Source organism: Microtus oregoni, unplaced genomic scaffold, assembly GCF_018167655.1.
Source record: "Microtus oregoni isolate MIOR12 unplaced genomic scaffold, Mior012 000023F_ref0000262, whole genome shotgun sequence".
NCBI classification, from domain to species: domain Eukaryota; kingdom Metazoa; phylum Chordata; class Mammalia; order Rodentia; family Cricetidae; genus Microtus; species Microtus oregoni.
In genome coordinates, this window is record NW_024543082.1 from 25,148,491 (window position 1) to 25,172,332 (window position 23,842).

The window sequence follows — 23,842 nt, forward strand, 5'->3', positions numbered from 1 at the left end:
CCTCTCCCTTTTGTTTTGTTTTGTGTTTATTTTCTGGTGGGGCTGCATATTGAACCCAGGGTTTTACATACTCCAGGAAGTGTTTAACCATTGAGCTACAGCCTCCAGCGTGTTTGTGTGTGTGTGTGTGTGTGTGTGTGTGTGTCTGCGGGCGCACTCTCTTTGGCACTAGGAATTAAACCAGGGCTCTGCACATGCTAAGCACACATTTACCTTTAAACTACACTCATAGCACCTACACATTAACATTTTAAAAGTTTTTAATACTTCTGTGCTAGACTTGCAGTGCTGATTCTTTTTTGTTTCCATGATTGCCCTTTTCATTCTCAAATGAGACAAACTTAAAAAAAAAAATTCTTGTAAGAGACTTTTAAGTAAATATACTGCTAATACAAAGGGTAAAAAAAAAAGAAGATAAAAATGTTGCAAAATAGAAATAGGCACAAACACAAAAATGTATATAGAAAAAAACCCAATTGGAAAATTAAAACTGAAAATACAAAGGGTGAAAAAAATGAAGCCAGAAAATATTACAAAATAAAAATAGGCACAACAAAAAGAACATATGTAGAAAAAAACCTAATTGGAAATTGAAACAACACCACCACCAAAAAAGAACAAAGACCACATCATGGTTAATTAGAGGTTAGTTCAAGGAATAAGGGATTTTTTAGTTATAATTTCGTTTTTATTTTTGTTGCTACTGTGTATGTGATGTGTGGGAGAGCCTTGCATGTGGAGACCAGAGCATGCCTTTGAAACTGGACTTCTCACTCAACTTTTTTACCTTTGGATTCAGAAATTGAACTCAGATTACCAGACTTATGCAGTAAGCACCTTTACCTGCTAAGTCGTCTGGCCAGCCCTAAAAAGACTGATATGTTAAACACTAGACAATGTAGTAATCTAATTCACACACAAGCAAACTAAAAGAAGAAAAATTGTATGCACACCTCAAAAAAAAAAATGGAAAAGGCCAAACAACAAATGCACTTGATGGAGAATGTCTGCTAGAGTCTGGCAGCAAGGACTGTGTCTTTCTCTCTCTTTCAGTGCTCGCCTGTCCTTGATGTTTGCTTTAAGAAATGTCTGGGTGCGTGGGGAACATCGGAGCATGGCTCACTGAGCCATGTCATATACTCTTAAATTGTGTGTGTGTGTGTGTGTGTGTGTGTGTGTATACGTGTGAGGACACATGTACTTGAGTTCAGGAGCCCATAGAGGCCAGGAGAGGGCATCAGATTCCCTGGAGCTGGAGTAACAGGTGTTGGTGAGTCATGTACAGTGGGTGCTGGGAACCAAAGTCAGGTTCTTGGGAAAGGCAGTGCATGCTCTTAACCTCTAAGCTGTCTCTCCAGTCCATGATCAACTGTTTTATCATCTTTAAATACTGGCATTTTCCCTCTCTTCCTTGTCAGACTCTCTAATTTATCCCACTTTATTGTCTTGTTTCATTGACAAGGATTAGGACATCCAGTAAAATACTTAACAAAGGTAACAAGGCAGACAACCTTCTCTATTTTCGGCTGACAGGGTCTCTCTGTGTAATTCAAGCTAGTCTAGAATTTAAGATCCTTTTGCCTCAGACTCCAAAGTCCCAGGACTATAGGCACACACCACCACACCAACAAGAACTGATTGGTTCTCAGTTTTAAATGAAGTCACATCTATTGAGATGAGCATATTATTTTTACATTAATATCACAAATACTTCAAAAATATATTACTATTACAAACCTTTATTTTTTGTATTAAACCCTGATTGGCCATTGTGTGTGTGTGTGTTATTAGGTTTTTGGGTTTTGTTGGTTTTTTTGGGGGGGTAGTGGTTTTTGTTTCTGTTTGGTTTTTGGTGTTTTGAGACAAGCTTTCTCTGTGTAACTGTCTGGAACTTGCTCTGTAGACCAGGCTGGCCTCAAACTCACAGAGTTTAGATTAAAGGCATACTCCACCCCTGCCCAGCAAACATAATACATTTCTGTGCCCTTTGTTCTTATTATCCTTGATGGATTTTGATTTACTGGTATTTTATCTAGATTTAATAGTTCGATTATTCTCGTAGAAAGAGTTTGTATTCTGTCTCCCATTTTCTGTTCTCTGGACTAATATGTGAAATTGAGTATTCCAGGGTTGGTAAAAAGCCCTCTGTAAGTCTGTCTGGCATGTTAGGGTTTTATGACCAATGATACGAAAGCTACATTTCAATTCTTATGTGTTATAGTTTTTAAAGAGTGTCTATTTGTGTTTGTTTGCTTGTTTTTTCTTTCCTGACTATGTTTTGGTAAGCTATGGTTTTCTAAGAAAGTATCCATTTTAGAAAAAATTATAGCTTCAGTTTCTGGCTGAGTAAAAATATGTTCTTTTATATTTTGAAAAAATCAGTTGTGTCTGTACTGATTTCCCTTTTCTTTTCTTGAAATTGTTTACCTGCAATTTCTTCCTTTTCTATTACCCTGTCTTATCAAAAGTATATCTGGTTTATTATTCTTTTCAGAGAACCAGTTCTTGGAGTGTCTTGTGTGTGGCAGGTGCTAGGCTAAGCAGAAGAGTGAAGAGAAGGAATAAAAAGCCTGGCCTTGCTTGAAAATCTATTCTAGTGGGTGGTGACACTGCCAATACTTTGGAGGCAGAGGCAGATGGACCTCTGAGTTTGAGGCCAGCCTGGTCTACAGAGTGAGTTCCAGAACAGCCAATGCTGCACAGAGAAACCCTGTCTTGAAAAAACAAAACAAAACACCCAAAGTCTATTCTAATGTAAGGAAATAATCAATAAACAAGTCCAACAAAAGTGCAGAGTATATTAGAAAATGATTGTCTCTACACAAGTAAAGAGATCAGGGTAAGAGAGATTGAGGGAATTTGGAGGTACAGAAGAGGAAAGAAAATGGCATCTGACAGGCAGGCTTAATGGAGCAGACGGAGGGAATTAACCATGCACATGCCTAGCAGAATGTTCCAGAAAGAGAAGACAGCCTGTATCAAGAGCATCTGAGGGAGAACCAAGGTGATTCTGGCTGGAACAGAGTGTGCAAGATAAGATAAAGAGAAGTGTGGGAGCACAGAGGTCTCTGTATTCAAGACAGGCACTAGGGCACTCCAAGGGCTGATGAAGTTCCTGTATGAATTTTCCTGTACTGGATGTTGGGTCTCGTTTCATTTTCCCTGTGAAGGGACAATCTATACTGGGTCATCAGAGACCCTTTGTAGTTTTAAAGGCTGTCTGGACAGCCTTTGGCTAATGACTCTGATGGGAGGGGGTTAGGTTTTCATATATTGTAATTATCAGATGATTCATTAGTTGCAGTGATAATATTGCTGGCATTTGTTGTAATATGTCTCTTCCCCACATGTTGTAGGAAAGTCCCAAGGCTGCACAGTGCCAGAAGGAGAATCTTTGTCAGTCCAATATAACATGTTAGTGCTTTTTACAGAATCCTGTTGGCATCCAACAGTTTGTAAAGGCTAGTCTAGACCTTGGCCAGTGCAGGGGCCATTGTTCCTGAGTAGTAACGGAATGATCTTCCCTAGTGTCTAGAATGCCTCTTAAGGGATAGTTCTCCACATATATGGCCAACAAAGTACATCCATCTGCTGATAACCACCTTGTCCATAAAGGTAAGGGGTTAAATCCCTTGGCAGTAGATGCTGTTGTTCCTCCCAAGTAACTGGATACTGCTTTCAAGTCTGGTTTTTTGGTTGTCTGGGTCAATCTCTCCCTTGATTTTGGGGCTTGGTGTTGCCCCTTTGGGAGTTTAAGGGGGCTTACCATCCTTGTCAAGTTTGAACTGACATCTCTTGTCCAACGTTTTCACTTTCTATCATGTGCAAAGGCAAAGGCCCCAATACTAGAATTTTTTTGCAGTCATTTTCCCAAGGTCCTTTATTCCTTAATTCTATGCCAGGTCTCTTTTGAAGAGGTGTTTTTTGTTGTTGTTGTTGTTGTTTGCTTTTTTAATAGCTGCTGCTACATAATGTTCCAATATAATGAGATAAGCTCCCCATATCTTCAATGGATGTACCCAGTTAGAAAAACCATCTTGCTACAGCATCTTGACTCTCTTTGGCAGCTCCATCAAACATAAGTTTTCAGATCAGGATATTTGTGCCTTCCCCCTGAGCTGCTTTCTGTTGTATGGCTGTCTTCAAAGGTCATTAACCTTTCGTTTTAAAGTGGCTAGAGAAGGCACAGTTTCCCCAAGATCAGTAGTTTTCCAGGCTCACAGTGCACAAAGGCATACTTGGTCAAAATACTGGGCCAAAAAACTTCCCTGTACTGGAGAGTCACTGTATCGCTCTGCTCCCTGAAGCATGTCCGAATTACTAGGGATGCTATTGCTAAGGCTTCTTCCCGCATGTTATCATACTCGTCATATTATTGTGCTTTCCACATCAAGTATTATCCTGGGACAGAGGAAGTTTACATACTTGCTTATAGTCCCAAGGAGGAACAATATCCCTGTCTAAATTTTCCCACAGTATATCAGTAAATGGAGCATGTACGCCATTGGCCAGAGACCAGTTTTCTGCAATTATTTAAAAACTCGAAAGCAAGTGGGCAATGTTGATGCACATTTGGGTTTTGAGGGTTTCAAATCCCAGGCATTGTAAGAGCTGTCTCGATAGGAATTTAGTCCAATTATTTTCCCATTGATCATGCCCCTCATCTTCCACAACTAGTCTTTTAAAGTAAGGGAGTATATACTGAATTTCTGAACTGGATTGGCGAGAATGAATATTTGTTGGAAATGTATGTAAATATGGTGTGTTTGAAAGGGGAGGCAGCCTGTCTAAATTGGTCTCCTTGAATGTAGGAGCAGTAGTCCCCTAGTGAGATGTCCTGATGAACTTCCTCTTGTGGTCCTTCGGAAGAGGGTTCAACCAATACATTATTACAGTCTAGACTGCAAAAGAATGACAGGGATTTTATTCCCCTTTTCGTGGGCTCTTTTTATAATAGCTCCTATGTTTTCCCATTTGTCAACATCAGCAGCTTGCTCAGAAAGCAAAGGACTGGACTGTACAGTCCTTTGTACAAAGTTGCAGAGCCGTTGCTTGAGATTTATTTTTCTCCCCTGGATCTTAACAGACAGCTCAAGAATTTTGTAAAATGCTTTGCCGCAAATGATGGAGAAGAACACTTGCTAGTTCACTCTCTCACTTAGGGTCATGACTCCTCGGCTGAGAGGACTGAACTCCTACTCTCTGCTTCTATTTAAAGAAAAAATGTCTTATCTTCTCCTAGGGTCGAGCCCCACAGATCAGGTGCCGTTTGCAGGGGTCCCCGTGACCTTCACTAGCAGCTGAGAGACAAGCCATGGGAAACCGAAGGCAGCCTGGCACAACACTCCTCGGTAGCCAGGGAGTGACCCTGAGCGGTTTATTTTAGGCTTATTTAAACACAGCACAACCTGGAGATAACTATTCCTGTGATGGATGACTAACTCATCCCAGAAGCACACAAAGCATACTGAATCCCTCTGAGGAACAAGATAAGCTAGATACAGGTCAGACGTGACTACACCAAAACTCACTACACCAAAGCACACAAACACCTTCCATAAAGATGGGTTCTGCAGAGTGACTGAGAAAAACAAAGCGGAGAGCGGATCTGGAGGAGGGTCTCCAGCCACATGGACGGCACGAAGGTCGCCAGACTAGAAAGCGTGTCTGCTCCAGCCTTCTGGGGGGGGGGGACAAAAAACAAAAACAATGGGTTTTGTGTTTCTTCTCCTGAGGGAACAACCCTGTGTGCTTAACATTCCAGGTTCCCTTAGTGCAGTGGTGCTCAACCTTCCTAACGCTGTGACCCGGCAAACAGTTCATGCTGTGGTGACTCCCAACCAAAGAATTACGTTTGTTGTTACTTCATAACTGTAATTTTGCTACTGTTATGAATCATCATGCAAATATCTGTGTTTTCTGATGGTCTTAGGTGATTCCCATGAAAGGGTCATTAGGTCCCACCGAAGGGGTCATGACCCACAGGTTGGGAATCACTGCATTAGTGCATGTCTGTGAACATAAAGAACTCTGTGTCCTCTACAGGAAATGGCTTTCAAGAGGTTAAACAAGATCCTTGAGAGCCCTGCAGCCCAATCTGTGGACATTAATTCTGAATGAAGTACCAAAGGTCACTGTGCTGCAGGTAGACCTAAGGGACCCGGAGTGCAGGCAGGAACAGCAAGGACAAGCTAGGGCAGTAATCTTGAGAAAGGGCCATGGCTCAGCCCAAAGTCGTAGCTAGGTAGGGAGGGGTGGCTGAATTCTGAATATGCTATCCTGATGACAACTGGGGCCTTCCTGTTTCTTTCGCTATACCTGGAGTAGCTCTGTTATTCTTTCCTTAAGGACTGACTTACCTAAGCAAGCTTTGAACTCACATTGGCCTCCGCCTCCCCAACGCTGGGATTAAAGGTGTGTGCCACCATGACTGCCTTGAGAGAAAAGTTTTAAAAGACGAACAGTGTGAAGAAACTGATTGGTTAAAATGGGTGTGCCGTCCCTAGTCAGAGGTGAGTGAGCTGCTTCCAGTTGCTGGGGCCTAAGTTTGGTTTCCAGTTCTCCACTTATTGCATGGAGTTTCTATTTACTAACTTGGGGACTCAAGTTGCCTTGGCATGATGGCCTCCCAGTGAGTCACGTTGACCCTGCAAGGGCTGCATTAGGCCACTAGATACAGATTTTAACATGTGTTTATTTCACCACCATTCATCTTTTGGATGTTCTTGGCTTTCCATTGTGATTATTCTTTAATGGGCATATTAAATAAACACTGCTTAGGGTTCTTAGACTTCCCATGTATTTTAAAATGCATTTTTGTCATTGGTCTCTAAGTTTGCTATTCATTTAGATGCTGTTTTCTGAGTGGTGTTGATCCTTTGGTGATTTCAGGGGCTGGCTCTATTAGTTGGTTTTTGTATTTCTACAACAAAATACCTGATGCAACTAACTTTCAAAAAAGTGAGTGTTCTTTAGTTCAAGATTATTTCGTTTGGGAAGTGCGAGAACAAGACCGAGCAGCTTGGCTGGGTTGTCCTCTTTGAATGGCATGCTGGGATGGAAGAGGCATAAAGGGGAGAAAGAGTTAAGGCATATAAAGAGTTAAGTGAAGACTCTGAGGCCCTGCCATCCACTTCCAGGGCATATCTAGGACGTCGCCAGGCCTCACTTCTTCGGGTACTGCAGATCAAACATACGCATTGTATAAGTGTTCTGCCACCAAGCTACCTTCCCAGTCTCTGTTTCTTTCAAAGGATTTAGTCCTGCCAAATGTGGCCACACACATCTATAATCCTAGTATCCAGGAGGCTGAGGAAAGAACCTCATGAATTTGAGGTCAGTGTGGAGTCCTGTAAGAAGATCCTGTCTTAAGAAGCTGTTAGGGACAGGGCTCTGGTAGTGTACTTCCCTAACATTACCCTAGAATCAATCTTCAGTACTGCTCACAAACAGAATGAGGAGGGGGGAGGGAAAGGAATTGCTCAAAAAAGAACATCAATGCCAAAGGCTGTAAAAGGCAGATGAAGTAGAATAGACAGATATTTCTCATCTACTGTGGGAGCTCAAATCGTAGACTGAGGAGGTCACCACACTTAGAATGGGCTTGATCCCAAGAGTGCCGAGGACCTGGCTATTTGGAAGGGTTACATCAGAGGCTGGGGCTCAGACCCAGCCATGTGGTGATACTGGATGAGGGTTCTCTATGGTTGGATTCCCAAGACCCACAAACAATAGTTTCACACCCACACTCTGTGTGTGTGTCCTAGTTACTTCTAACAGCATATGACCATGGCAGAATCTAAAGGAGCTGCCATCACTAGAGGTCTCCATGAGAACGAGTCTGTGATCTTTGTTCCATAGCAGGGACTCTCAGAAGCTGCCACAGTGCCGCATGCTGGGTGAGAATGCATCTTGCCTTACTCCAGTCTGTTCCTGTGAGAAGTGCTGGGGGCAGGGATCACAGCTCCTCTTCACAGAGATAGATAGACACAGGGATTGGCCCCTCCAATGATAGAAGCCATATGTTCCTTGTGGGGAAAGAGCTTTATGTTGCCTTTGTTTGTTTGTTTGTTTGTTTGTTTGATGTTGTCCTTTGATGGCTTCAGCTAAAAATACCCAATACGTTGGAGTACATTGTATCTAAGGAGTACATTGTAAAGTGTTATAAGTAGGTGTGGCTTGTGAAGTTTTTTTTTTAAACATTTTTTTAGAATTCATTTAACTTATTTATGTGCATTGGTGTGAAGGTGTCTGGAACTGGAGTTACAGACAGTTGTAAGCTGCCATGTGGGTGCTGGGAATTGAACCAGGGTCCTCTGGAAGAGGAGCCAGTACTCAACCATTGAGCCATCTCTCCAGCCTGGCCTGTGAAAGGTTTTACAGTGTCAATCAGGGCAGGTTCTTTCTCGGGTTCACAGTATCCCAGCCTGCTTTCCTTGATCGCTTCCTGTGCTGTTCATTTCCCATCATCTTTCCTCTGTTCCTGTCAAAATTTCTTTCTATAAGGACACCAACAATATTCTATTAAGGTCTCATTGTAATTTAATACTCATTGTAAAAGTCCCCTTGCTAAACATGGCCCCATTCTGAGGCACGTGCTGTTAGGACTTCAGTGTATGATTGGGGGAGGGGCGGGGTTTGTTTTAGCTGCTTCTCTCCTCTCTGGGAGAACAGGACTGACACAGGAGAGTTAAGATAAGAAGGATTTGATTTGTCTGAGGGTTTAAAAAGGAAACAATGCTTGGTGACGGGAAGGCACATCAGTGGGGCATGAGGTGCCGGTCACACTGGCTCTGATCACACTGCATCCACAGTCAGGATGGAGAAAGAGATGAACGCTGATGCTCATCTGGCACCCCCCACCCCCCTTTTCTCCTCATTATTTGGTCCAGGATCCTGTTTTGTGGGATAAAGCTGCCCACATTCAGGGTGGACCTTCCCTCCTCTCCTAATCCTCTCTGAAGATGCCTTAAAGTCACACCCAGCAAGTGTGCTTCCTAGGAAACTCGAAATCCAGTCAAGTTGACAAGGTTAACTTCCCAGGTCACTTCACTCAGTCCCACAACAACCCTTCCGCCATGGTCCTTAACGCCCATATTCTCCTCTGGGCTTTCATGCTGAGGCATGAAACTTAGGAACAGATTTTCGCTTACAGCACTGATGCAATTTTTGACAGATTGGTGATTCATCATTGAGCTCGCTGATTCAAAACACACCTTGTGCTCACAGTTCCTGTTCCTTTCTTCCTTCGAGGACATCGTCCTCCTAAGAAGAGATGGCCACACTCTGAATGCTTTTCTGTTTTGCTTCCCCCAGGGAACATAGCTCCTACCACCCAGCCGAAGTGCACTGACTTCCAGAACGCCAACCTCCTCCGAGGCACCAACCTCAAAGTCCAGTTTCTTCTCTTTAGCTCTTCGGACCCCAGCTGTGGGCAGCTAGTAGAAGAAAGCAGCGACATCCAAAACTCCGAGTTTAACGTCAGTCTGGGAACCAAACTAATTATTCATGGATTCAGGTGAGAGCTAAGCAACCAATAGGATCTTCTCAGCCAAGAACCAGAGAGTCCATAATGCCATGGGAAGATTGTGGGGGGCCTGGGGAGGCATGGATTGACTACCCATCCCATGTTCCATCACTCACGTGAACTGTGCACCCACTGTGTGCCTCATTTGTGAGAGCACACCGTTCAGCCTCTACCCAATCTTTAGGACCCTGGGAAGGTCATTCCAGTTTCCACATCTAGTTTGAAGAGAAAGGTGTAGCAATAGTCTCCATGGTTCTTGGGCAAAAACCTGTGCCGTTGGCCCCAAGGTGTGGTTGTATAGCATGATTCATCTTGGAAAACGAAGTCGTAGTCTTTACGCAGGCACTCAAGGGTAACAGCCTGGTACTTTCTGCCCAGGGTTTTAGTTCCTCTTTTATTCTTCACTTTTTTCCATGATTTTATAGAGAAACTTTTGCTTATGGTATAATTTTCATCCTACCCGGGGGTTAGCATTTCTCAGGAGCTTGACAGTTCTGCGGTTTCTGGTATCCTGCTGTCCAATTCAATCACAGCCCTTCCTTCAAACGTCTCTTCCCCCAAAGCCCACTGACAAGACATGAAAACAGAGAAAGTTTCCGAGAAGAAAGGGAAGAAGAGACTGTGGGGCATATAGAGTTGGGGCGCCCATTGAAGAGGTGCTCCCTCTTCTTCACATCTGGCCTTTCTCCCAGCCACATCTGCCCCTCGTTGCCACCCTTTTCCCACAGTCATTTCTTTAGCAAGTCTTACATCCAGCCACCACCACAGGCAGAGTCTGTGCCTCTGGCCCTGGACGTCTGATGGAACCAGAACATTCATCACACAGCTCTGCTCTCAAGCCTCGGGGATCACTTTCCAAAGTGCATGCCCCATCTGCAGTCCTGTCTCCTCGTGAGCATGCTGACAGTGTCCCGCAACAGGAGCTGGGATGTCTTTCCATGCTGTTAGGAGAGCTTTCTGAAAATTTTCTATCATTATCTTTTTAGAGGAGTCTTAAACTATAGGTTCTAGACAGACAGGGACTGGTCTTTATAGCTTGGAAATCACCCAGCAAACCCTTAGACCCACAGGTACTCAATAAATGTGTTGTGAGTGGATGGAAGGGCACGTGGATGAATGAAAAGCCTCCTCAAGGAAAGAACCTAGCATTTAAAATGAGAATTGTAACTTAGTTAAGGCTGCACGTCTTCACTCTAAGGTGCAGAGCTTTCCCTCGAATAGTACAGAGACAAAGCAGGGAGGGCAGGCAGTCTGCAGAGATTAGCACAGGCGCAGACTGAAGACAGGTGTGGCTGGAGTCTGCCCTGCGTTCTACATTCTTACCTGGAACAAGAGACACTTTCAGATAATTTGCATGAAAGATCCACAAATACTGAATGATGTCACCCCTCTACTCAAGGCACTATGTGACTGGCTGCCCTTAGTCTTGACTTCTCTAGTTTGGGGACTAAGTTGAGTTTCTATCAATGGTTATCAGTCAGGTTGGCCAGCAATGTTTCTTTGTATTTTGATTGCCATCTAGGGCATTAGGAACAAAGCCTTCTTGGATTGACAAGTTTATTAGAACTCTCCTTCGGGCCACAGATGCCAACGTGATTGCAGTGGACTGGGTTTACGGCTCTACAGGCAACTACCTCTTTGCTGTGGAGAATGTGGTCAAGCTGAGCCTGGAGATCTCCCGTTTTCTCAGCAAACTTTTGGTAGGTAGGAAAGGTTCAGGTTAGTTTTGGACAGGACTGAGTATCCACAAAGAAAAGGACCCCCTTTGAGGTCAGAAGCAGGAGCAGAGTCACTCAGGAAGCTGGTGGGTTTTCAGCTTAAATCTGGGACTGGATTCTTGGGGTATTGACAGGCAGGGCACTGAACCTCCCCAAGGTCCCCAGGCCCTAGTAAAACACGTCATTGCACAACAGATAGCTAATGCAAAATTTAGTAGTCCCTCCCAAGAAGTGACATGGTCATTATATACTTTGTAGTGAGGGAAACTGGGGGTGCAGAGTCCAAAGAGAGAGAGAGAGAGAGAGAGAGAGAGAGAGAGAGAGAGAGAGAGAGAAAAGAAAAGGACCAGCGATTGATGGATAAAAGGTCTTTCCTTGTTCTGAAGCGTGTGGGTAGAAACCAAGGCCTTTGGTTTCTGGAGCCTCAGGAAAGTCACTGTGGCCCAAGTGGAACCCACTGTCGCCCATTGTCCATTCCAGGAGCTGGGTGTGTCGGAGTCCTCAATCCACATCATTGGTGTCAGTCTTGGGGCTCACGTTGGAGGCATGGTGGGACATTTCTACAAAGGCCAGTTGGGACGGATCACAGGTGAAAAATTTTCCTCTCTACCTCTCCTTTCGGTGAATACAGAGAGAGATCACTTCAGAGACACCCGTGAAGGGAGCAGAGGGGATGCTGAGCTCACATCCTTATGCTGCTAAAATGGATCTATTGTTTGCCTAAAATGGTGTCACTGTTTCATGATCTCCAGTGTCACTATAAGGGCACATGCATTTATTTCCAAACCGTATTGCACACACTTATAAAATGGATTGTAATAAGCCGTAATTGGGATTTGGTGTGAAACTCTCCCCAAGACAGTGTTTACCTGCAAAGACAGAGGGGTTCATAACTCAGTTGTCAGTCTCAGTCAGTAAGGATGGTAAACACCCTACCTTCTTAGTCCTTCAGTTGGACATCTCTGAATTATGACTCATAGAATGCTCCAGAAAGGCCCTATGGGATGAAACCAGTAGGCACTGGTTTTGCCAAATTGATGATATTGTTATGTTCATTTTAGAGCCAGAAAACTGGGCCACAACAGAAAACAGACAATGGAGTGTGTGGGGTTTCCTGGCTAAAACGATCCTGGACTGCGTCTTCCCACCCTTGGTTCTGGTTGGATGATTCTATGAGCTGCACTAGAGGGACTGTTGGGGAAGGCAAAGTGTAGGTCCATGGTGTTAATCGGAGTTGAGAGGAAAAAGGGTCCTAATAGCAGTTTGTGTTTATAGGTCTAGATCCTGCAGGACCAGAATACACCAGAGCCAGCCTGGAGGAACGCTTGGATGCTGGAGATGCCCGCTTTGTGGAAGCCATTCATACAGACACTGACTGTGAGCTGGGCGATGTGCCTGGGATGAGGGAGAGGACATGGGACGGGGCTAGGATGCTCGCCTCTAGTGGCCTGGTCCTGGCCGGAGTGTCCTGTTCCTGGCAGAGTTTCTGTTTAATAGTGAGGAATGTATCAGGATGACTTTGAAGGGCTCCTCCAGCTCCAAGATCATTCTTTGGCTGCCACTGTCATTGTCATTGTGACCATGGTGATAAGTAGTTTTATTTTAAGCTCCCAGTGGGCAGGAGGACTCTCACTCACAGACTAAAATTGTTTGTTTAGTAATCTCACCGATTCAGCACCAAAACCCTGTGCTGATGGGGCATTGCTGTCTACATGACAGATGGGAAAATCATGCTGCTTTTTCAGGTTGTCTGTGACTGGTCCCTGAGGACGGAGTGGGGGCATTCCACTCCCCAGACTCAGAGGCAGGTCAGGATTTCCCTTTTCCCCAGAGGACAAGCCTAGTCCTAAGTCAAGAGAGAGAATCCCCCTTCCCGTAGTTACACACCAGGGAAGTTCACCTCCACTCAGTCCAACTTGTCTTTCTGACCACCTGGGAAAGGAGGGAGACAATCACCCTCATTTCTACCAGAAATCGGATGTCCCTAGGATATACCCTATGCTCGGTACTATTGCAATGAACAAGAGAAACAATGTTAGTTCTTGGCCAAAAGGGTTTACAATTTAAGGGAGAGAAATGTCGCATTTCATCCCTTTTGCTCAAAAGACTTATAGCATCCAAAGCACACAGGCATAAAGAAGTCCATGCAGTGATATTGTGCAATCCCTGTTCCTACCTTCACTGCACAAATACACACCAAGAGCCACAAGCCTGGCTTTGTCGGGTTAACTTATCTTGCTCATCACTAAGGTAAGGTCCTTTGCTTAAGGGAAATCAAATTCATGGAGACAGAAACACAATGATGGTTGACAGAGAATGGGGGAAGGAGAAATGAGGAGCTGGCCCTTAATATAAAATTTCGGTTTGGGACAGTGATGTTTAAGCAATATAAGGAGGCGATAACTTCTCAATATAAAAGTAGACAATCAGTAAATGCATGGAGCTGTCTACTTAAAAATTAAGATGGAACCTTTTTGCTATCTGTATGTTATCATGATTAACAATAAACCCATTGTTTTCACATAAAAACAACTGAAAAAATAAAGTAGAACTCTTCCATCCCCAAGCTTACTAAAAATGTTTCATGTTAGATTCAGAGTTCCCTGGCTTAGGCCTCTCTGGCCTTTTGAACTTGGAATCTTTTCTGTATGGGATTAAAAATAAGAGTTCTGCTTATTCAATCAATATTTACTGAGCTAGGTAGCCAGTCCTCAGAATCAACAATGAACAAGGATCTGAAGTTAGGCATCTGTTCATTTATTCGTCCAGTAACTATTTATTAGCCACTCACTGTGAACCAGGTATTGTGGTAGGTACCAAGGACTCAGAAGAAAGACAGCAACAAGAGCACAAGGGACAGGAAAATACCTGAAGGCTTCATTTGAGGAAACAGACCAGATTACAGACTGTTCTTATCACAGGCGTGTGGTCATTACGTGTATGTAAGGAAGGGTGTTGATGGAGGGTAGCTGCAGAGGGGACTGCTTCAACAGGATGAGCAGCATCTGTGCAGCAGGCAAGGCTCGGTGGAGGAGAATGAATCAGCCTGGGGAAGAGCGAGGAGAAGAGGGACGAAGTAAGGCCTGGATGTGGACTGTGGCTTGACTAGTTCTAGAAACAGAAAAGAGAACCATGTGGTTAAATGTGATGTTTGTTGATTTTATTTTCGGGCAAACCTGGGTATCCTATAAACTGGCTCCAGTGTGCTTCCTCTCAGCACGGTATGCCTTGTGACGTTGCACAACCCATCAGGGTGAGGAGGACACTGACTCCCAACCGCCCTGATGCGGACCAGGAAAGTATGTCTGAAGCATGAGACTAACAGGGTTCCGCCCCTTTCAGATTTGGGTATCCGGATTCCTGTGGGACACGTGGACTACTTCGTCAATGGAGGTCAAGACCAGCCTGGATGTCCCACGTTTATTCACGCAGGTCAGCAAGCCAGGGAGAATTAGTATTTACGTGCTCCACAAGCTGAAATTCACTATGGTTCACCCTGATCAGCCAAGGGTGGGCCACATGGGGTCTTTCTGATGATGCTCTCTATGTTCTACAGTGTGGGCCACATGGGGTCTTTCTGATGATGCCCTCTGTGTTCTAGAGTGTGGGCCACATGGGGTCTTTCTGATGATGTCCTTATATTCTACAGTGTCTTGCAATTTATTAGTTATCTTGGAGCCCATTAATTCTGGAGAGTTGTCTCTAATACTGGAAGCTGACCTCATGTTTGTGCATCATCCCATTTTATGTTACACTCTGCCATGATCTAACATCGATCAGGCCAATAACACCTATTCCTTCCCAAGATGTGATCTGTGGCAAGGCCCATAGGAGCTGCACCCTCTCTAGAATGGAGCTGTGGTACAAGCAAGACGTCGGATCAGAGCTTCATGATGAAGACTCACTTTGCCCAACACCATACAGTTCTCTTTTTTCTTTTCTTGTCTTTCTTCTTGCCTTGTCTTTTCTCTCCTCTTCTTTCCTCTCTTCTTCTTTCTTTTCTTGGTTGTCTGTTTTGAGACAGGGTCTCTTTTCGTAGTCCCTACTATCCTGGAACTCACTCTGTAGACCAAGCTGGCTTGGAACTCACACAGATCCAGCTGCCTCTGCCTCCCGAGTGGTGGAATTAAAGGTATACACTGCTATACCCAGCCTCCAAAATTATCTTAAAGATAATTTTTTAAAACATATTGTCACCTAAATATATTCTTTTGGAATTCTCTTCTTGAAAATATTTAGCATGTGTTTTAAATTATAAGTATATTTAAATAACAAATATATCTAATATCTATTTTAAATAATACCAAATCTATCAAAAGCTAAGCAACAAAGATTGTTCAGCCTTACATTTTTCTTAAGATTAAAATCGATATATTGGCATTTTGTTTGGAAATATTAAATGTTGATTTCTGTATGTTTGTAGTAGTCTCTTATTTCACCAGATTCTTAATATTTTAAGGATTCTTTTGTTTGGTTTTGAGGTAATATCTCATGCTATAGCCCAAGCTGATGTCAAACTCCCAGCTGTCCTCCTGCCTCAGCCTCCTGCACCATCATACCTGGCTTCACTTTAAGGATTCTTTTAACAGTTTTTTTTTTATCAAATAAATACTTCTTTGTGCCATATTCACTGATTTTTCAAAAACGTGCCTCTTAGAAAACTTTATAACACTTAAGCGCTACTGATTAGGAAGCGGTTTGGTTTCAATGGTTTTAGAAGCTCTTAGTGGCATTTTAATTTATTTATGATGCAGTTTGAGAAGGGGCTAGCCTAGCCTGTCTCAGTTCCCTGGTGATGCTACAAGGAGCTTGGCAGTAGAAAACATCCAGACCATGGGAGAAAGGAATGTGAACACAGTTCATCCTTAATTGTCAGTCCAAAAGAGAATCCTGTGGTGCAGGGGGAGCCAAATGACCCTAAGATCCTGTAGCTGTGGCTTACTCCTTACCTTTTAGCTCCAGACTTATGTGGACTGCAGCATGCTTGCGTGTGTGTGTGTGTTGCATACACAAGAGTGGTTGCAACTTTTATATCGTAAATAACCAAGACTGGGGATATGGTTCAGTGGTTAAAAGCACTGGCTGCTCTTCCAAAGGATCCAGGTTCAATTCCCAGCACCCACATGGCAGCTCACAGCTGTCTGTAACTCCAAGATCTGATACCCTCACACAGAGATGCATGCAGGCAAAACACATAAAATAAAGAAACATCAATGCACATATAATAAAGAAAAATAAAAGAATAGTAAATAACCACAATAAAATCAAGTTGGGATAACTGGGTTACTTGGTAAGTTCTTTGGATCAGTTTCTGGGCCACGTGAGTTACAGCACATATACTTCAAAAGGCTAACCATGAATGGCTGCTGACTCTAGGCCAGAGGTTCTCAACACGTAGGTTGCAGACCCCTTGGGAGTTGAACAACCCTTTCACAGGGGTCATTTAAGACCATCAGAAATATCAGATGTTTACATTATCATTCGAAACTATGGTTATAAAGTAAGCAACAAAAATAATTTTATGGATGGGGGTCATCACATTATAAGGAACTGTATTAAAGGGTCACAGCGTGAGGAAGACTGAGTACCACTGCTCTCAGTTATCTCTTTGCTGGGTAGGAAAACTGTTTTAGGAGTGTTGATGAGGAAGATAGACAGGCAGAAAGGCAACTGTCTAAGCTGTAGGAGTGGTACCCCCAGCTCTGTGTGCTCTCATTTTTCCAGAGAGTTTGCCTAATCATGTAAGAATCAATCTCAAATCAAGCAATTGTCTTGGCAGGCTATGTTTCTCAGGAAACTTAAAAGTGAAAGCGAGATCGAGGTAACCACGTCCATTAATGTCTCTAAAGTGTGGCTCAGGACGCAGCCCAGCTAATCACAGGCCTCTGTGCTCTAAGATCCAGTAGCGGGATAGTAAATGGCGGGGAGGGAGTTTCCACCGGTCTGGGCTGAAACTTTGTTGTGGTTGCTGTCTCCTCTCAGGTTACAGTTACCTGATCTGCGATCACATGAGGGCCGTGCATCTCTACATCAGTGCTCTGGAGAACACCTGCCCCCTGATGGCCTTTCCCTGTGCCAGCTACAAGGCCTTCCTGGCTGGAGACTGTCTGGATTGCTTTAACCCATTTCTGCTCTCCTGTCCGAGAATTGGTAAGATCTCATTCCCTTGGCTTCCCTTGGCAATGTAGGGGAGTTCAAGGACTATCCATTCGCCACCTTTTTTGGTTTTAAATAGTTTAAATAAAAAACTATTATTTCTTTCTAGCATTTTATATATGAGTGCCGTATTGACATTGCCCATTCTTCTTTTGCCTGCTCCAATGACTCCTGCTCTCCCTCCTTCTGAAGTTCAAGACCTCTGGTTCTATAATCACACACATACACTCACATACATACACACACACTCACACACACATACACATACACACTCTCGCACGCACACACACACACACTCACACTCACATACACTCACACACGTACACATACACACTCTTGCGTGCACACACACACACACACACACACACACACACAAGTCCATTAGTGCTACTCTTATGGACATGTGCTTAGGCCTGACTACTTGTGTTGTAGGAAGCCACTTACTCGTTCCCAGCTGCCCAGACCACGAAATAATCACACAGAAACTGTACTAATAAAATCACTTCTTGGCCTATTAGCTCTAGCTTCTTATTGGCTAGCTCTTAAATCTTAATTTAACCCATTTCTATTAATCTGTGTATTGTCGTGTGACTGTGGTTTACCGGCAAGTTTCCGTCTGGTATCTGTCTCTGGCAGGGCTACATGGCTTGACTTTGCCTTCTTTCTCCCAGTATTCAGTTCAGTCTACCCCACGTAGCTGAATTCTACCCTATCACAGGCCCAAACAGCTTCAGCATGTTGACAGGTGCTGTTACTGTGCATGCCCTGTTTAGACAACCACATTGTCAGAGCACCTCTGACCTAAGGTGTCAAAGAGTCTGTCCATCTGGGAAAAGAACTAACCACGAAGTGCTCAGCCTGCTCTCACCTGAAACATGGCAATTTTTGTTTGTTGTCCCCATACCCTTTTAAGTGATCCCTGATGTCATGCTGCTCTTTGTGTGTGTCTGGTATAGATTCCCAGAGCTGCACACAGGTCATCTTTAGAAGTGGGAGATTGTGGTGGCCACAGGACATCTGGGAAAGGCGCAGTGACTAATTGCTGGGCAGCTCAAGTGTGTTTCTGTATGATCCGGACCAGACTAGGGGAAAGACACTAAGGAAGCTGAGGAATGAGGCCTCTACCCACTCCTGTGGAGACCACTGTCCCTCATACCCTAGGGGGTAAAACTCTAGGGAAAACATCGCTCTTTCCTGTTTCCACAGTTTTCCACTCCCTACTATCGCTGGCTACCACTCAGAACACAGCAATTTGTCACTGCTCATACGGTGACATGGTAGTAGCTTGGAAAATTGTGAAAGGCAGACAGTGATGTGGGATTTCCCTCTGTATGCTGTGAATATGTTTTATTACCATTGGCCAATAAAGAAGCTGCTTTGGTCTATAGCAGGGCAGAATAGAGCAAGACAGGAAATCCAAGCAGAGATAGAGGAGGAAGGAAGGTGAAGTCAGGGAGATGCCATGTAGCTGCTGAAGGAGAAAGATGCTGGAACCATACCAGTAGGCCACAGCCTCATAGTTAATAGAAATGGGTTAATTTAAGATATAAGAGCTAGCTAGAAAGACACCTAAGCCGTTGGTCAAACAGTGTTGTAATTAACACAGTTTTGTGTGATTATTCAGGTATGGGCGACCAGGAATCGAATGAGCAGCCTCCACTTACAAGATAGTGTGCAGTAACAACACACACCAGCATTGTTTCCTCCCCCACGGACAAATGTCTGGCCTCCCTTCTGAGGTGATGGGCCAAGTGGTTTAACAGCTACTTCCCACTGCCCATTTCTCTCTGTTCTCCCTCACACTGAACCTCAGAGATGCTGGCCACATACCCTTCCGAGTGTATTATCCAAGGTTCTTCACCCTGCAGGTCTTTGTCCTAAGTTTGATCTCATTCCTGAGCATGCTCTATCCAACTGTCATCTTCCAGTCTTTGGGGCAACAGGATCCAGGTGCCGTTAAAGCAGCTATGATATGAATTAGTTTTCAAGTTAGACACAAAACATTATGTTTCTTACAATTACCTGCCAAGAATGAGTCAAATGAGGGCAATGAGATGGCACAGCAGCCAGACTCTTTCCATCAAACCTGAAAACCTGAATCCCACCCCCAGGATCCACATGGCAGAATGAGAGAATTGGCTACCTAACCTACCATAGCTGTTCCCTGACCTTCACGTGTGTGTCCCCTGACTCCCCCGACACCTGCACAGACAAATAAATAATTTTAAAAGAAAATAAATGAATGTATAGAACAACCCGGAGAATGCACTCTCTGTTGACGTTCGTGTTTACACCCCATTGGACTTGGTTTGGTTCTTGGGGCTCATCACACAGTGTGAGACAGAACACGCGAGACAGAACACACGTGCAGTCGAGTATCTGCAGAACATGGGGAGCATGAGTGAGTCCACGCCTGCCTGGAGACTGTGAGTCCAGGAAATGACCTTCTCACAGCCATGCCATCTTTGCTTCTTTATTTCCAGGACTGGTGGAACAAGGTGGTGTCAAGATTGAGCCACTCCCCAAGGAAGTGAGAGTGTATCTCCTGACTACATCCACGGCCCCATACTGTGGTGAGCAGGGAGAAAAAAGGAATACTTGTGCTAGAGGGAGGTTGGGGATGTCCAGGCTTCCCACGTGGGTTGCACGTAGCCCAGCGTAGGAGTCCAGATGGGAAGTGATGGGTTTGGGCAGAGATATCCTGGGAGGTAGTCTCCGGCAGAACCAGAACTGTGAGAATGGATCCAAGCAATGCCACAACGGTGAGGACTTAAGATTCAAGAGCACCTCTTTGACTGCATTTTCTCTCTCCTTCCTCTCCCCACTGAAATATGTGCCCAACTGGTTATGATAGCGCACACTTTTAATCCTGGCACCCAGAATGCAGAAACAGGAGGATCTCTGAGTGTGAGGCCAGTCTGGTCTACACAGTGAGTTCAAGGATAGCCAGGGCTATGCAGAGAAAGCTTGTCTCAAAATGAAAGAAAGTAAGGAAAGGAGGGCGAGATGAAAGGAGGGAGGGAGGGAGGAAAGAGGGAGGGAAGAAGAAGGAAGAAGAGAGGAAGGAAGGAAGGAAGGAAAGAAGGAAGAAAGAAACAAAGGAAGATCTTTGCTTCTTTCCTAGGGGTACCCTGACTCTGGGATACCCGACTCGTGCCATCCGCTGTACGTCTTTCCCCCTCCTGGTGCCCACATTACACACCTCTCACTCTAGAGAGCCTCCTGGGTCAGAACCCCTGAGGATTCATGACCTCTGCCCCCTTCTCCTCCATAGACACAATCTAGCTGATCACAGATACTGCTTGCTGCTTTCCTTTGAAGCGAAGATGCCAATGATTACAAAAGGTGCAAACTTAAAGTAAAAGTTAGTCTTGGAATCAATGAAATACATAGACACTAAGCCAGGGCTCTTCTTGTGTCATTTGTAGCTTCACAGGGGTGACTACATTTCCCGGTTTGTGCTCATTGTCTTGGGGCCCTCCTGCCTGCTCCACGGTGTGTACAGGACAAAACTATGCTAATTTGGATGATAAATGATATAGTCACCTTAATTTGAGCTGATTTTCTCATTAGCTTATGCTGCATTGTTGGAGAGACCTGTGTGACGACAGCCTTCCGTTTACCAGAAAGGCCCAATGTCATGGGATTTGCAGCTCAAAGCTCAGACTCTGTGGCCACACAGGCTTGGACTTGAATCACAGCTTCTCTGCTTTCCAGTTGAGTAACTAGGAGCGAGTTACTTCACCTTTCTGAAACCCAATATCCTGCTCTGGAAAATGGGAACAATCACAGGACCCACACGCAAGAGTCAACTGTGAGAGTAAACTAGGGTGGAGTAAGTCAGTGCCGGTGACTCAGAGCCAGGCACCTAATCCTTCCCTTCCCTTAGGCAGGAAATCTGAGACCTCGATGTTGATGTTCTGAGCTCCACAGATACAGCTATGTCGGAGGAGCATAGTGGTCTCCGTCAGGTTTCCATGACAGGAGGGTCTGAGAGGCAGTACCTGAGATACACAGCCCGGTGAGGAAATCAGGAAAGTCATGTCACCTCACGCCACCACCCCTCGGTTCCTTGTTCCTCTTTCTTGTCACTCTCCTGGCAGCAGTGCCATCAGAGGCCAACAGGAAGGCTGTGGTGTGTAGTGGCAGAGGCAGTGCTTTTGAGACCAGATGACCTGGCTTCTCATTCCAGTCAGGGCAAGTTGGCAGCAACGTGAACAGGCTCCTCTGTCTGTGTGGCTAAGAATACACTGGGTAGGGAAGCCGGGGGAATCTTGGGGGTTCTGGGCATCTTAAAGGTCCCCGCTGAGGCCATCACAGACCCTGTACATTTCTGGTTTCATGTTGTTGCAAACCCCCAGCAGCATAGTCCTAGCTGTTCAAACACCACAGAGGGACGCAGGCAGGGAACCAGCCAGTGTGGACGCCTGCTTGCTCCCAAACTCTGAACCTTTCTAAGGACAGACGCAGGGTACCACCCTTGCTCCAGGCCAAGCAAGTCTGTACCGCATAACTAGGCTTCAGTGGGGCCACGGGCCAGCTCCAGCTCTCCAGACACTCTCGGGCCATCACGCACTGGGCTCCCACACTCAGCCTGCGTCCGCCTCAGCAGTGCTCTTCGGAATGGTTGCCACTCCTCCCCTCTTGATTTCTGCCAGGCATGTGCCCAGCAAGGGCTGATCTTCTACCCAATCGTGGTTTTAAAAACAATATTAGCTTTCCCTTGTGGAACAGCTTTTCGGTCCGTTGCATCTTTACCGTTGGCATGTAAAGCAATGGAGGGACAAAGAGCTTCTGCGTTTAGACAAGATGGCACGGGTTGCCAGCATCAGGGCCTGGTCTTAGGTTCCTACCCTCTGACCACCCACTCAGGGCTCTGGGTACTACTCTCTGAGTCATCTTCCTGTACCAGTTCCTATTCACCCAACAACAGTCCAGGCCCTTCTTGGGTTTCTAGGGCACTGGGGCGAAGAGAGAAACAGAACCGAAAGAAAACGTCTTGGCAAACATAGAAAGAGACGGCATACACTTCATGTTAAATTCGACCCCCTGAAGAAGTTTTCATAAGTCAGCTAACTTCTACAGCACGAATATCTGGCCCTGTTCAGAAACCTTACCCATTCCACAGCAATTCACACAGAACTGACAGAAGTCGTGTGACATTGAATGTTCTTCTCTTAGGAGGGGACAATATCGCAGGGTTTTGTCTCATGAGTTCTTAGTATGTTGGCATTTGTCAATGAGTCTGTTCCTAAGCTCGCTGGGCTCAGATGGATACCACGGCTTCTCTACTTAAGCCTCGGTAGCTGCGTCCATTGGCTCTTTCCCCAGCGGTCAGATGAGAGAGCACAGGTCGGGAAGGGTGAAGGATTACATCTCTAACTATCTTCCCATCATGGAAGGAGCCAGGGTAACCAATGGAGACCAAAGTGACTGCAAAATGCTCCCAGGTGCCCCTTAATAAAGAGAGAGAATGTGTTGGTGACATTGCAGTCGTCCTTACCCTCCCCTCCTTATCAGACAGTCAGCGGGTCCTTATTATTTCTCATCACCATGAGTCAAGATGCTCACCTAGTCTATGTTGATGATACCCGCCTTGAGAGCTCTAGTACCTATACTGCTCAAGGGAGAGTCAAAGTAACACAACCAACACTGTGCGTGGAGGGGCACTATGTTGTGTTAAATGAGTTGTTTATTTAGCATATGTCCTTGTCTGAGCTATTATAACAAAATATCCGCGCCTGGGAGATTTACGGAGAACAGAAATCTACTTTCTCAGCCTTCTGGAGACCAGGAAGGCCAAGGTCAAGATGTTGATATTTGCTGTCTGAGGACTGTTCTCTTTGCTTCCAGGATGGAATCTTGCTGCTGTCACTGAGTCTTTACTTAATAGAGTGTAGAAGGGCCAAAAGGTCCCTAGATAAGTACTTCCATCCCTTTTGTGGGGTACTGATCTATTCAGGAAGGCTCTGGGGCTCTCATTGAACCTGATTGGCTAACAGCACACCAGAAAGATCTGGGGATCTGCCTGTCCCACCCCTACCAACCCCATAGCAGTGGGGTTTCTGGCAACTGCTGCCACACCTCGCCTTTTGCATGGTTGTTGGGGCTCCAAATATAGGTCCTTATGCTTTGACAACACTTGACCGTCTCCCCAGGGATGACGTTTAAATGTGACTTTGGGGGGTGCTGACATTCAAACAATAGCAGTATATGAAGATTTCTCTTGGATAGTCTCAAGATTCCATTACTGCCATCAAGATGGGTTAGCAGGTAAATGTGACTCTTGACAAGCTTCCTGACTAAGTTATTCCCTGAAGCCCAGATGGAGGACGGGAGAACCAGTTTATTGCAAGTTGTGTTCTAATTTCCACAGGCACCACATGGCGCATACACACACACTAAGTAAATTCAAATACAACTTTATAAACATTACGTCACT

General features: G+C 44.9%; 1 protein-coding gene across 2 annotated transcripts in view; it reads left to right on the plus strand.

Moving 5' to 3' along the window:
* The window catches only part of Pla1a (phospholipase A1 member A), a 34,731-nt gene that overhangs the window by 6,626 nt on the left and 4,263 nt on the right, over positions 1–23,842 (plus strand). For both annotated transcript variants that reach the window (XM_041673176.1, XM_041673177.1), the window contains exons 2-8: positions 9,316–9,517; positions 11,049–11,226; positions 11,725–11,833; positions 12,520–12,621; positions 14,587–14,676; positions 17,227–17,394; positions 19,884–19,973. In XM_041673176.1, coding sequence (XP_041529110.1) covers positions 9,316–9,517; positions 11,049–11,226; positions 11,725–11,833; positions 12,520–12,621; positions 14,587–14,676; positions 17,227–17,394; positions 19,884–19,973 — 939 coding nt within the window. The remainder of the gene's footprint in view (positions 1–9,315; positions 9,518–11,048; positions 11,227–11,724; positions 11,834–12,519; positions 12,622–14,586; positions 14,677–17,226; positions 17,395–19,883; positions 19,974–23,842) is intronic.